Source organism: Lupinus angustifolius, chromosome LG08 (genome assembly GCF_001865875.1).
Source record: "Lupinus angustifolius cultivar Tanjil chromosome LG08, LupAngTanjil_v1.0, whole genome shotgun sequence".
NCBI classification, from domain to species: domain Eukaryota; kingdom Viridiplantae; phylum Streptophyta; class Magnoliopsida; order Fabales; family Fabaceae; genus Lupinus; species Lupinus angustifolius.
In genome coordinates this window covers 3,567,563-3,581,025 of record NC_032016.1, presented here as the reverse complement: position 1 = coordinate 3,581,025, position 13,463 = coordinate 3,567,563, and the positions used below count along the sequence as shown (strand labels likewise).

At 30.7% G+C, this 13,463-nt stretch overlaps 2 protein-coding genes across 3 annotated transcripts in view; both read right to left on the bottom strand.

Annotated features, from left to right (window-relative positions):
- Positions 757–2,597, bottom strand: LOC109353550 (dof zinc finger protein DOF4.6-like). Of its 2 annotated transcripts, XM_019595878.1 has the most exons (3): positions 2,351–2,597; positions 1,198–1,770; positions 757–1,167 (listed from the first exon to the last, which is right to left on the bottom strand). In XM_019595878.1, exons 1-3 carry the CDS (start codon positions 2,372–2,374, stop codon positions 976–978), a joined length of 789 nt encoding a protein of 262 aa, XP_019451423.1. In that variant the 5' UTR covers positions 2,375–2,597; the 3' UTR covers positions 757–975. The 2 variants fall into 2 exon arrangements, with proteins under 2 accessions (XP_019451423.1, XP_019451422.1); XM_019595877.1 differs by having other exon boundaries at positions 757–1,770; positions 2,351–2,595.
- Positions 9,078–13,463, bottom strand: part of LOC109353829 (putative uncharacterized protein DDB_G0277255) — a 5,867-nt gene continuing 1,481 nt past the window's right edge. Inside the window, exons 3-4 of the mRNA XM_019596191.1 lie at positions 13,284–13,335; positions 9,078–9,323 (exon numbers count right to left, since the gene is read on the bottom strand). Coding sequence (XP_019451736.1) covers positions 9,078–9,323; positions 13,284–13,335 — 298 coding nt within the window. The remainder of the gene's footprint in view (positions 9,324–13,283; positions 13,336–13,463) is intronic.

Here is a 13,463-nt window from a genome sequence, read left to right as displayed (position 1 = left end):
GAATCATTATAGTAACTATTATGGAGAAGCCAGTAGGTGAGCTTTTATATAATATTAACGAACAATATTTATATGTTCTATACTTTCTAAAAAGCAATGTCACGTGAAGAAATCAGAAGTCTCACCTGGCTTTTATTCTCCTCTTATACCTTCATGCATGGTGACATGCTTTATTGTGGATAGATGAATCTTGCGGCTATTGACACCCCAAAAACCTGAATGTATTTAAACAACACAGCACCGAAAGATAGAAATAAAGAACATCAAAAAGGAAATGCATGAGGTGGATAATCACACCAAAATGTGTTTAATATTGTCACATATTCCAGCTTCCATAAATATAAGTTAATATAAATTTTATTCTATATACTAATGTTAAGATTTATATACAGTCACTTCATTATTCATCATTCATTTAGATTATTATTTTTCAAAGTCAATGATAATCAAATATAAATGATATATAAAATGACAGTGTATAAAACTCATACAATGTTATCGCATATATCTTTTTCTTGCTTACGGACCAAATTGATCATAGCACAATGTAATAGTGGGTTGCCCTGCTTCTACCATAGAAGAAATTACATGAAATATAAGATGGAACCATAGTTAATTAACCTACCACCCCCTTCTAGAATACAATTGTTAACCCAAAAAAATGGGGTTAATCTTGATTTCTTCTATCTTTACACATAATCAAAGGTACTGTAATCTTTTCTTTGTTTAAGCATGCCTATAAAGGCTAAAGCAATCTTCATTTCAAGATCCCATGCACCTTGGTCTTGATGAAGAGAAGAGGAGCTAGATCATACATATAAGAAAAATTAAACCCCATGTAATGATAGATCCTATCAATTGTTAGCTAGTTAAGAATAAACCCAAAGGAATCCATTACAACCCAAATTAATTAAAGTTGAAAAGAAAAATAAGAGAAGAAAGTTAATAAATACTTTTATGACACACTTTAATTAATTACCATGATCCTCCTCCTAACATTCCACTCCAATACCCACCATTTGAATCACCATTTTGTTGCTCCTTATTATTATTATGATCCATTATTGTAGTGTTGTTGGTACTAGCAACTTGTTTTGAATCCTCAAAAGGAAACAAAAGCCTCCCACTTGTCTCTTGAACAGTACCATTAAGGTTTCCAATCCCATCCAAAGAGAAACTCAAATTTTGCTTAAACTCTTGCATAGGAAACTCACAAGTGTAAACTGAATTTGGATCTCCTGAAACTGGAGCATGCATAGGCATGAAAGAACTCATCAAACCTCTTGAACCTGAAGTAATTCCATTAAGAAGCTCCATTACTGAAAGTTGAGAAGTAGAAGCTGCAGTAGTAGTATTATTAGTAGTAATAGTAGAAGAAGCTGAAGCAGATACACTAGTATTGTTAATTCTGAAAGCCAAGTTTAGATCATGGCCATCATGAACATTAGGGTTTTGAGGTGTGAGTAGATCTGAAACTTTCTTATTAGAGGAAGAAGAAACAGAATTAGACAATCTCTTGTTCTTTCTTGATCCACCACCTACAGGAATGTTTCTGAGGGTCCCACCTTCAGTCCAGTACCTTCTACAAGCCTTGCAGAAATATCTTGGCTGTGTGAGACTGTAGTTGTTGTAGTAACAGAACTTTGTGTTGGTGGAATGACACCTTGGACAGTTTATTAGGGCTTGTTCTTTCTGTGCCCTTGGCTTTCTTTCAAGTGATGTTGCAGGCTTTGTTACCACTATGTCTTCTATTGGTTTCACCACCATCTCCTAATTCAACTCAAAGATGTAAATATTCATGTCATAGGTAAGAGAATTATATCAAAGCATTCATGTGATGTGCTAATTAATCAAACCCCTTATGTTAAGTCCTATAAAAGAAAAGGTAATACCCTTATATCATAGGGTTAGTTTCAGAACAAGAGTGAGTTTGTTGTTTAGTGATCAAAAATTATGGATTCAAATACTGAAAGTAGCGCCTATGCATATATTTTTTTTCCGAATCTCACTAGGTGGAAGTCTCGTCTAATGGACCATATATATGGATCAAAATAAATGTTATTTCCAAAAAAGAAACACACCAAGCAAAACAGGTTAATTACCAACTTTACACTTTACAGGAGAAAGGGGAGGGTGGGGAATTATGTAATGTAAATATGATTCTTTTTATATTTAAAAGAAAGAAAGAAAGAGATGCTGAGTATGTAAAAGAAAAGAAGCTTGTTTAATTGCTTTATGGCAAAAGCAAATGAAAGAGTTAGAAAGATTTGAAACATATGTTAAAGAAAAATTTGAAACATATGAATCCAATTGATAAAGGGGTACTTAGTTTAACTTGTTGATTAATTACCTGTGGCCACTGAGCAGTATCCATTGATGAATGAAGATGAAGATGATCAAAAGATGAAGTTGAAAGAGAAAGAGAAAGTGAGTGAAAAATGATGCTTTTGTTTTTTCCTTGTTGCAAAGGAATGTTTTTTTAGGTGAGAGACTTTGTGAGTGTGGGACGGTGCTATTATATGAATGGGTCACATTTTCCAACTTTAGCAATTTAATAGAATCATAGAGAAGATAATAGAAGAGAAGATGGTGAATTAATCAATTATTTTATGTTTCATATGTCATCATAGTATAAAATACATTATATTAGTGGCCAGGTATAATTATATATGGTGAGAATAATTGTAGCCTATGGAAGAATATATGTCTGCAAATTTAAATCTATCTAATTCACTACCGACAAGGCTTCCCATTAAATTATTTTGTTTGAAATAATTAAACAGCTAAAAAATCATTTTCATATTATCACAACTCAATTTGCAGAATATTGCTCCACCTCCTTGTAATTTATTTCCTTTCTTTTTTTGTCCAATTACAAATTGACATGTACTTTATTTCTCATTTTATTGAAAATAATAATATATCATCCTCTAAAATTAATATATAAATACTTATATATAAAAAAAGTGACATATATGATATTGTATATATATTTTAAAGTGGGACTTGTGACAAACGTTTCTTATTTTAAAAGCAAAAAAAATCAATTATTAAACTAAGATAGAATTGAGACCCACGCTCTCAAAAAAGGAATAAAAACATGATCACGGATAATCATCTAAAATCCATAAGCATACAAACTACCTTGATCAAGAAGAATAAAATAGATCTAAGACCACCACAAAAGGAGGGGGGGCACCCACAAAAATGCATAAAGTGATAACTAAATAAAAGATTATTTAGGATAAACATTGTAACAATGACAAATCGAATACCAAGACATCATTAATATAATAGTGTAAGATCATGTTAAATATCCAAAATAACCAGGAAGTCAAAAGTTTAATTTTCAATTCGCACAAAAAAAAGAACTCTTTACCAAAAAGTGAAGATATATCACTAATAATACCATAAAAATGACAAATGAATAAACTACCTCTACTTTTTTGAATATATATTCAAAAACTATGTTCTCATGAATTTGTGAATCAATAAATGTTTATGTTTTCAGTATCTTAAAATTTTAGGACGGGTATTGCTCTATACTAAGAATCATTGTGATGGAGCATATTTGACACCATCTCAACAATTATAAGAAACACGTGCTCACTGCACATGGAATCCAACTCATCTCCAGTAGTGGAGAGTCCAGTACTGGATTTTAAGGGGAAACAATAACTATAATTTATTTTATTAAAAATGAGTTAAAATTAGGACCGTTGGATTTTTATTTTTACCATGTATCATGATCTCAATATGGTAATGGACTCTCCAGTAATGGAGAGGATCCAAATTCCTGCACATGGGTGATTCTCAAGTATTCATGATAGATCTCATAATTATACAGATATATTCACACAAAACTATCAGTTGAGCTGTCGATTCAAACTTACTTAATGAAGCACAATGTTTCAATTAATAGCAACCCCAGAGGAATTATAACAAAAAAAACACTTCATAGCCTAATGATCAATTGAATTTGGGTTGAATCTTTCTTTTTCGTTGTAATATATTTTGATATTTTAGATTAATATTATATTAAACTAATAATTAGTTTAAACATATTTATTTTTTTGTATTTCCATGACTAAAACATGTGTAAAACAAATATATTAATTAATTAACTGGGAGTTATGTAGAGGTAACTCTCTTGTATTTTCTATATAATATTTTAATTAATTTCTTTGTAATCAATTAATTAGATGAATGAAATTCATATTCTTGATTTCTAATATGGTATCAGAGTAATATAATTATGCATTCTATGATGTAAAAGAAAGAAATGTTGGAAGAAAAAATGCAATTGTTCAAGAGGATACTTACACTTCTGAGTTAACAACTAGGTTTTGAACCAAAATCAAAGAATCATTATTCATCTCCTCACTCGCTTTCTTTCTTAATAATTCACTTTTCCCATTCTTCTCTTGTTATTCTTAAGCAAAAATTGTTTATACTTCAGCATATTTTTCTTGTTATTCTTGAGCAAAATTACTCATATTTCATCATACTTGTCTTTTGTTATTCTTGAGCAAAAATGTTCATATTTCATCATATTTGTTTTTGTTATTCTTGAGCAAAAATTGCTCATATTGCATCATACTTATTAGCCAATAAACCTAAATGATATTTTTGAGCATTGTTATTCTTGAACAAATATTTTTTATTTTTATCATATATTCTAGATTTCTTTCATTATTTGGCCAAGAAACAAAATGATAGTCTCGAGCATTGTTATTCTTAAATAAATATTGTTAATATTTCATCATATTCTATATTTCTCTAATTCTTTAGCCCAAAAAACAAGATGGTATTTTTGAGCAATAAAATTATTTGATTGTTTTTTCTATTATATTGGGTCTTGATGAGCAACATCATTACTTTCAGTTTCAATTCATTTTCTTCTTTGAGTTCATCTATTAATTCCCCTAACACAAACTTTCTAGTTTCATGTGCAACATTTAAAAAAAATAATATCTCTTGAAATTTCTATTGAATATTTCAACTTGAGCGACAATAAATTTGGTTTTACATTCCCATGATCAAGAATATTATGCAAAACTTAAAGTTGCATGTCTTCTAACAAAGGCTCTTTTGAGCTTTCTCCATTCAATCATCTTTTATCCAAATTGAGAGTTGTCAACATTCACTCTCCAGCTTGAGGGATGATGTTGAAAATATTTGATATTTTGGGTTAATATATTATTGGACTAGTAATTAGTCTAAACACACTTGCCTTTTACATTTCCATCATTAAAACATATATTCATAATGAATTAGTTAATTAGAAGTTAGGTAGAGTTAAGTAGAATTAAGTTCCTTATATTTTCTATAAAATAAGTTGATTAATTTCTTTATAATCAATTCATTCCATCCATTCAATTATATTAATTTAAGAGTGTAATATTTATGTATTGACAGTGTAAAGAATTATGCACAATCAGTGCATCATCCATCCTTTATTTGGATTACTTTTTGTGAAAAATCAAACATAATTGAAAATAAATGGTATATAATGGAGTGACAGTGTAAAAACTCTTACACTATCGGTATATACATCTTTTTCTCTTAATTCAATTAATGAAATTCACATTTTCCCTCCTTTTAGATTTGAGTAAATTACACTGACACCCCCTGAGTTTTAGTGAAATTACACAAACTACCCATCACTTTTCTAAACTTACACAAACCTCCCCTAGTTTTGCACTTTCATTACACTCACCACCCCTGTATAAGAAATAAGTGTAATCTTTTAAACAAAAAATGTGATAAATACAATTAAGTTAAACAAAACATGATATATTGTGTAGACAAGTCTAAATAATATACAAATCAATGTATCTTTATTATTTTTTTGTTACAAAATGCATCAACAATTATAAAGAAATATTGTTTAAATCACTCTTATAATGTAGTGTAACGAACCAAAAATAATAAAGATACATTGATTTGTATATTATTTAGACTTGTCTACACAATATATCATGTTTTAATTAACTTAATTGCATTTATCACATTTTTTGTTTAAAAAAACTACACTTATTTCTTATATATGGTCAGCGTAATGAAAGTATAAAACTAGGGGAGATTTGTGTAGGTGTAAAAAAGTGATGGGTGGTTTGTGTAATTTCACTAAAACTCAGAGGTTGTTAGTGTAATTTACTCTTTAGATTTCTAATAGTAAAAACTGGCCAATGTGAGAAATTAAGGAAAATTTTAAACCAGTAGGTTTTATAGCTATTAGGTAGGGATGATCATGTTTATTGACTTCAAGAGGAGCGTCTTTCTCACTCTCACTCGGGGAGCTAAATATTCACATCAAAATTTTCAAAGTTTTTCCTTATTCAACATATGCAATTTACATAAAATAAGACCTGACCAATGTTTCATTCATTAGTCAATTTGAAAATCTAATAAAATCATTCCCGAGGTTGACTTACCCTCTAAATAAATAAGCCTTAGTTTTCAACTATATAGTCCTCTAGTTACTATTTGCAATTAATGTGATGAGCAATATTATTCGAATTTCTTTGTCACCCATCACAAGTTGCATGGCAATAGTACTGTTATCTTATTTTATTTTTCTAGTCATGAATAATATATGAGATAACTTTTATTTCAGTCAAAAGGACTAACTTTTCAAGCAAAATTATGTTCATATTTTCTAGGAATTATTAAGAGTATCTTCTCGCCCTTTTAAGTAAGGAACTAATATCTCAATTTTCAGGGTAAGTGATTGTCTCTTCCAACAAATTATCGATTTCAGGAATTGAACTCTTACCATTTTGGTTATCCTGAAATCTAACAAAATCTTACATCCAACACTCACGTTAGTGATTATGAGGAAGAGGAAACAAACATATGCATTCCACTTCATCCAATCATAGTATGTTTGCTGGATTTGTTTGACCATTTATAATTCTCTGTTGTGAATGTTAGCTAATTATTTTGCTAAGTAGGATAAATTAATTCGTTTTTATGGTATTAGAATAGGGACCAAATTTATTTGGAATCTTTTTTTACACTACAAATTAAATAGCCTTAATTATTTTTAAACATTTTATTTGGATGATAATATTCATCTTTATGGAAGCTATTTAAACTTTGTTTCTATTTACTTGTATCAATCATACAAAAATCATGTGAATTAAGATAGTATAAAATGAGTTCTTGATTGAGTTTGGGTTGATTTTTTTAGGGTATATCATTGACCTGGGTGTTTCGAAAAGGCTCCAGATTTATTCAAATCTAAAATTGACATCTTAAGTTTGACATAAAACCTATTTTTAAGTATGATCGAGAGGACATTTTTTGAATTTGTCAAATTTTAACTTTATAATGTAACAATAAAATGACCCAACTTATTAAAACCTAAGTTTTGCTATCCAATTAGTTCCCCAATTTATTAGGGATATGGTTCCTTTTGTTGGGGCTAAATTAAGTTAAATGATATTGATGTCCTTGAGGGGGCTAATAATGATGAGTTCATACCAATTCAAAAGATTTTTAGATTATATGTATGTTTAAGACTAATGGGATTCGTTTGATGAATAAGAAATGCAGAGGATGATATTATTGAATGAATTGAATTGTTACAAGAGTATAAAACTTATAAGAATATATAACTTAGATTGTTTGTGAATTCAACAACATAACAAATTTAACTAACTTGTAACTAAACAACTAACACATTTAACATATACTGAAATACAAGAATAACTCTACTACTAAAACTAATCTTAAGTAAAAAAAAGGTCAAAACAATATCCTATAGCAAAAGGATGATGCACAAACTTGGCTAAGCTAGGTACGCCAAGGTGCATCAGAAAAGACATGTATATGGAATATATCATGGAATATATATTTAATACCCCCTCAAGCTGGAGAGTAATTGTTTGCTACTCCAAGCTTGCCCAACAGATAAGAAAAGGACTTAGGCTCAAGGGGACTTAGTTAACAAATCTGGAAGTTGTTCTTTAGCGGTAATAGCTAGTAAATGAAATAGATTATTTTGAAGTTTTTCTCTAGCAACATGGTAATTAATCTCTACATGTTTAGTTCTTTAGTGAAATACAGTTACAAAATCATATACATGTTTATTCAGGGAACTAATAGCATGGGATGATTCATTAACAATTATATGATCTTTGTTCAAAATATATAGATTGTCACAAGCTTCAGTAAGTCCAATCATCCTCAAGGAAATCATATCCTGAATGAAACAAAAATTTCTATCAAAAACAAGTTTGTACTTAAGGGAGCAAACGAGCTTATGAATAGAGATCAAATTACATTTAACAAGTTTCATCAGTATGTCCTATCTTTCATACTTTGTTATTATTGCTTGAAACTGGACCCTTTCTAATGAGTCCAGTCCATGTGTTCCCTTGGTATCCCTTTAACATTTTGTTGTTGTAGTTGGAATTACCTCTGCCTGCATTTCTATTTCCTTGATTTCTCCAAGATTGATTTGAGTTGAAAGAGTTGATGGTGTTCTTGTTGTCTCCATAGCTTGCTCCTTCATGTTGTCTCTCTTGTTGTAGCACCATTGAAAATACTTTGTTCATGGAGGGTAGTGGTTCTATTAGGAGTATTTGTGCCTTTACTGTGTCATAATGGTCACTAAGTCCTTTTAAGAAGCACATGATGTATTCAGATTCCCTATAGTTCTTGTTTATCTTTGTCATATTGCAGCTACATCTTACAGTGCAAGTGCATCTTGGTAAAGGCCTCAAATCTTCCAATTCATCCCATGAGGTCTTCAAGTCAATATGAAAAGCTGATGCATATCTTTTTCCTTGTTTCATGGAATGTATCTATTGTAAAAGATCATATGTTCTGAAGTGATCTCCTTTTGATAATCATTCCTTTAAGTCTTCCACAAGATCTTGAACATTGTCTATATATACAATTCTTTGTACTATTAATTGTGTGAGTGACTTGGCGATCCAAGAAATTACCATGGTATTGTATCTGTTCCAAGCAACATAGGCTGGATTTGATTATTATGGAGCTTGTATTCTACCATCTACAAATCTGAATTTGTTCTTTGCTGAAAGGGCTCTCTTCATAGATCTTGACTATGAATGATAATTCTTTCCATTCAATGGTGGAGAAACCAATGTGAAGCCTGGATTTTCTCCTGAGTGTAAGTAGTAAGGATTTGTTGGGTTTTGTGAGGTATCTATGGCTTGGTATGGATGTTGGATTTCATCAGATTCAGTATCCATGACTGAGGTGGTTTTGGAGAAAGAAGAAGAAGAAGAAGAAAGAGAAGACTGTATGTAAGAATTAGTTTTAGCCGTAGAGCTCTCACTAGGAGAGCTCTGATACCATAATCGAATTCATTTGATGAATAAGAAATGTAGAGGATGTTATTATTGAATGAATTGAATTGTTATAAGAGTATAAGGCTTACAAGAATATATAGCCTAGATTGTTTGTGAATTAAGCAACATAACAAACTTAACTCACTTGTAACTAAACAACTAACACATTTAACACATGCTGAAATAAAGGAATAACTCTACTACTAAATCTAATCCTAAGTAAAAAAGGAGAAAACAATATCCTATAGCAAAAGGCTGATGCACATACATGGCTAAGCTAGGTGCGCCAAGTTGCATCCTGATGCATCAGAAATAATGTGCCAAGGGTGTGGGTTGATGCACCAAGTAGCGTGCTGATGCGTCAAGGATGGCGCGCCAATGGTGTGTGCTGATGCGCCAAAGACAATGATACTGGTGCAGGGCTGATGCGCCATAGATGTACATCTGCCTGCATATGATGCACCAATAGATGGATCATGCGATAGGAGTGTCTCAATCAAGTCTGGATTTCACGGTCAGGAATCCTCGGTCAAGTGCTCTAGCTGACTCGGTCACGATGCACCAAAAATCCTCGGTCATGGTCTTAAAGTTGGCTTGGTCAAAATACACCTATTGCAATGCAAAATATGCATCATACCTAATAAGACATGTGCATGGAATATATCATGGAATATATATTTAATAAAGACATTTGAATTTTTAAATAATAAAAATGTTCTATATCACATCCCATTTTTTTAAAATACATGTGAATAATATACTGTACAAAAACCTTAATAGATATATAGAAAATCATGATTCATTCATAGATTAGGGAATTAACTATGACAATATATGAATTATTGTATACTGCATCATCTTTAATGATTTTTTTAGTGGAGCAGTGACAATCATGTGGTTATATATAGTGTGATATGAAAGAAAAGTAGTCTAAGTAAATTTGTCTTGGATGGCTAGATCAGCTATAAAATTAATCATGAATTTTGTAGTGTTATTAGTTGTCATGAATGAAACTGACAAGGAATTGGAATTGTTCTTGGGAACTTTGTTGTTTTCCCAACATTGGTATAGTAGTAGTGGTTAGTGAATGTTCTCCTAAGTCATATCCTATGGACCAAAATCCACAAGCCATGATGAAAGTGGCAGTGGTTACAACCCCACAAGTATATATTCACATGCGTAGCAGTTCCCTCACTCATGAATCACATGGTGCAGGTATATATGTGTGTCTATGCCCACTTCCCATGGTATCACTATTTCATCATATAGGGTTTTACCTACCCAATTTCATCAACCAGGGATCTCTGAATCTTATTATTTTTTACTACCGAGAGTATTCTCTCACCTTTTTGATAAAGAATTAATCCATTTTGACATGTGTAATTGACTCTTTTAATAAATGTCGCTATCAGGAATTAAATCTTTGACATTTTGATCATTCTGATGATCTAGTAGGGTCTTACATCACTTGACCAACATCTAGTTGGTTCTAGAATCTCATTTAAAATCAAAATTATGTATATTATATTGTAAATGTAACTCTTTATGTACAGGAAAAATAGTAACGTCACTCTTTGTAATGGTGGCCTTTGGTTGATGAAATGGGACCCTTCTATATCTACCTCCCATTACATTTTTACATAAGCACCATATAGGCATCTTTTTATTTTTACAGAAATCTTCATAAAGTGATATTTCTATTCTTCAAAATACCTTTTTTTTGCATCATTATAATTACCCACCATATCTTATTACAGATATTCAAATACAGTGATAATCCCTTTGATAATTACTCATTCAAATCAAATTCCCGCCCCAAGCCAAAATAATTAAGAAGCTAAATATACTGTTGCTTAATTAACTATAAGCCAAATCAAATTAGTAATTCAATTTTTACATAATAGTTTAAGGAGTAATTCTTAAACAAAATTTATATATCCTGGCACTTTGATTTTAAATAATTGGTAATAGGTGAATACCATTAATGGACCTAGCTTATGGAGCCAAGAAAGCTAGGTGCATGTATTTGATTATACTACAATAGTGCAAGTTTGAATTTTGTTCTCAGTGCATAGATCTCATTAGTGAATAATCTTTTAGTGATGTTATTTAAGCCACGAGAATTATTCTACATCTATTAAGTCTCAATGACCCAACTTATCAAAATTTAACTTTCATCTGTAAAAAATAAAAGACCTCTAATGTGTGGTCCCATATATCTTAATTTAGCAAAAAGTGATTTTTTTCAAGGAAAAGCCAAAGAAAAAGTTGCATTGTGGACGTGAATGTGATTGCAAATCCAAATAGAAGCTTTTGAAGTGCAGTTTGGCGTATATTTAAGTTATAGTTAGAGGACAATGACAAGTGGGCGATGGGTGCCAGCTGCAAATGAATAAAGATCTATTGTCCTAAAACTTGTCCATATATTATCTTACACTAATGATAATAAAACAAAAAATAATAGTAATACATTTTTAAATATTTTAATTGACTGACACGATATAACGTATAAAAATAATCTGTGACAATAAATGTTCCTTGATCATGTCCATTGAGGACTGGATACTGGATACTGGATACTGGATGTGCTAGTCACAAGTGAGCAGTGGCCTTCAGAATAATGTTCATTAAATTCAACTTAAATTCAACAAAATTTTAGTTTGGTTTTTCAAACTGAACTAGTTTCATAAGGTTCAATTCAGTTATAGTTCTAAACACAAAATATAGATTTTGTTCTTGGAGATGTAGTTTTGCACCAATCATAATAAAACAAAAAACAAAAATAATAATAGTAATGGTTTAAAGATTTTAATTCACACGTCATGTTATCATTGATTGAGGAGTCATATCTATGCTCCTAAATACAACTTGAGCTCGAATATTAGATAAAGTTATAGTTTTAGTTACTATTTCAGTTCTAGCTCAAATACAGTTCTAGTTTCATTTCCAAGATTTTTTTGGTTTAAGTTCTAAAAACAAAACTGCTTTTATAGCCAAAAGTGTTTTTGAAGTTATAACTATTTTTGGAATTGGAAATGAACTTATTTTTATATTCGTAAGTGTTTTGAAACTATAATTTTTTTTAATTGTAATCGAAACTACATTTTGAAGTGAATTCTTTTGAGACCGTAACAGGAGCTGACAATGTTTGTAAATCCGGAAGCAAAATTATTCTTCAAACAAAAACTAAAAATATATTTGAAATAAAATTGGGAATTATAAATGTAAATGGAATTGTATCTGAAACCAAAATTGAAACTGTAAATATACTTGTGTTTAGAAAATGTAACATAAATTTTAACTTAAACTAGTCAACCAATAATATATTGGTCTAATGATATAAGATCTCACCAGATCCCTAATAGATTAAAAAAATCAAATGATCAATTTTTTAGAACAATACTTATTGGGAGAGGTAACCACACAATTCGAAGGAAATATGTTTGGTTATACCAAAAAGTAACTACAAAGAATGGTGTTGGGTTTGTAATGACTAATTCAAGGTTGGTGAACTTGAAGCAAGCTAGAAAATCCGTTGATGATGTTGAATTTGAGCATTATGACATTTCTTCTAGTGGTAAGTAGATTGTGGACAATGATGAATATTTAGACAGAGACAACTTAAACTTGGATACTTAAATGAAGAAAACTTGCTCAAGTTGGAGTCTTGGAAAGGGGTGCCACTAGTCATGTTTGTGTTGTACTGTTGTGTCATTGATGATTTAGAGATTTAAGAGTGTGATTTTGATGATCAAAGTACGTGATGAAAATTGAGTACATACCTTATCACTCGATGAAATTAATGAAGATGAAACAACTACTAAATATGACTTTTATCATCACGGCTTATATGATTTTAGGTTATGGTTGTTTTAATGTTTTAGTTTTATTTGGTATCACATACTTTAGTTGATTGTGATGTTAGTTGATCTGTCCACGAGCTATTTTTTCACGTACAAAGTGAATGTCCATCTCGATATGTTTTGTACGTTGATGTTGAACAGGATTACTGGAAAGATATATGGCACTAACGTTATCACAGTATACCATAGTAGCTTTGTGTATCGGACAATGAAGTTCGAGAATTAGGTTACGTAACCAGCATGACTCAGAGACGACATTGGCAACTCCACGATA

Excerpts from the sequence above, each read along its gene's own strand:
- LOC109353550 (XM_019595877.1), bottom strand. The coding sequence starts at position 2,374 with ATGGATACTGCTCAGTGGCCACAG. Across the intron at positions 1,771-2,350 it reads ATACTGCTCAGTGGCCACAG|GAGATGGTGGTGAAACCAAT; the intron begins GTAATTAATCAA and ends GAGTTGAATTAG.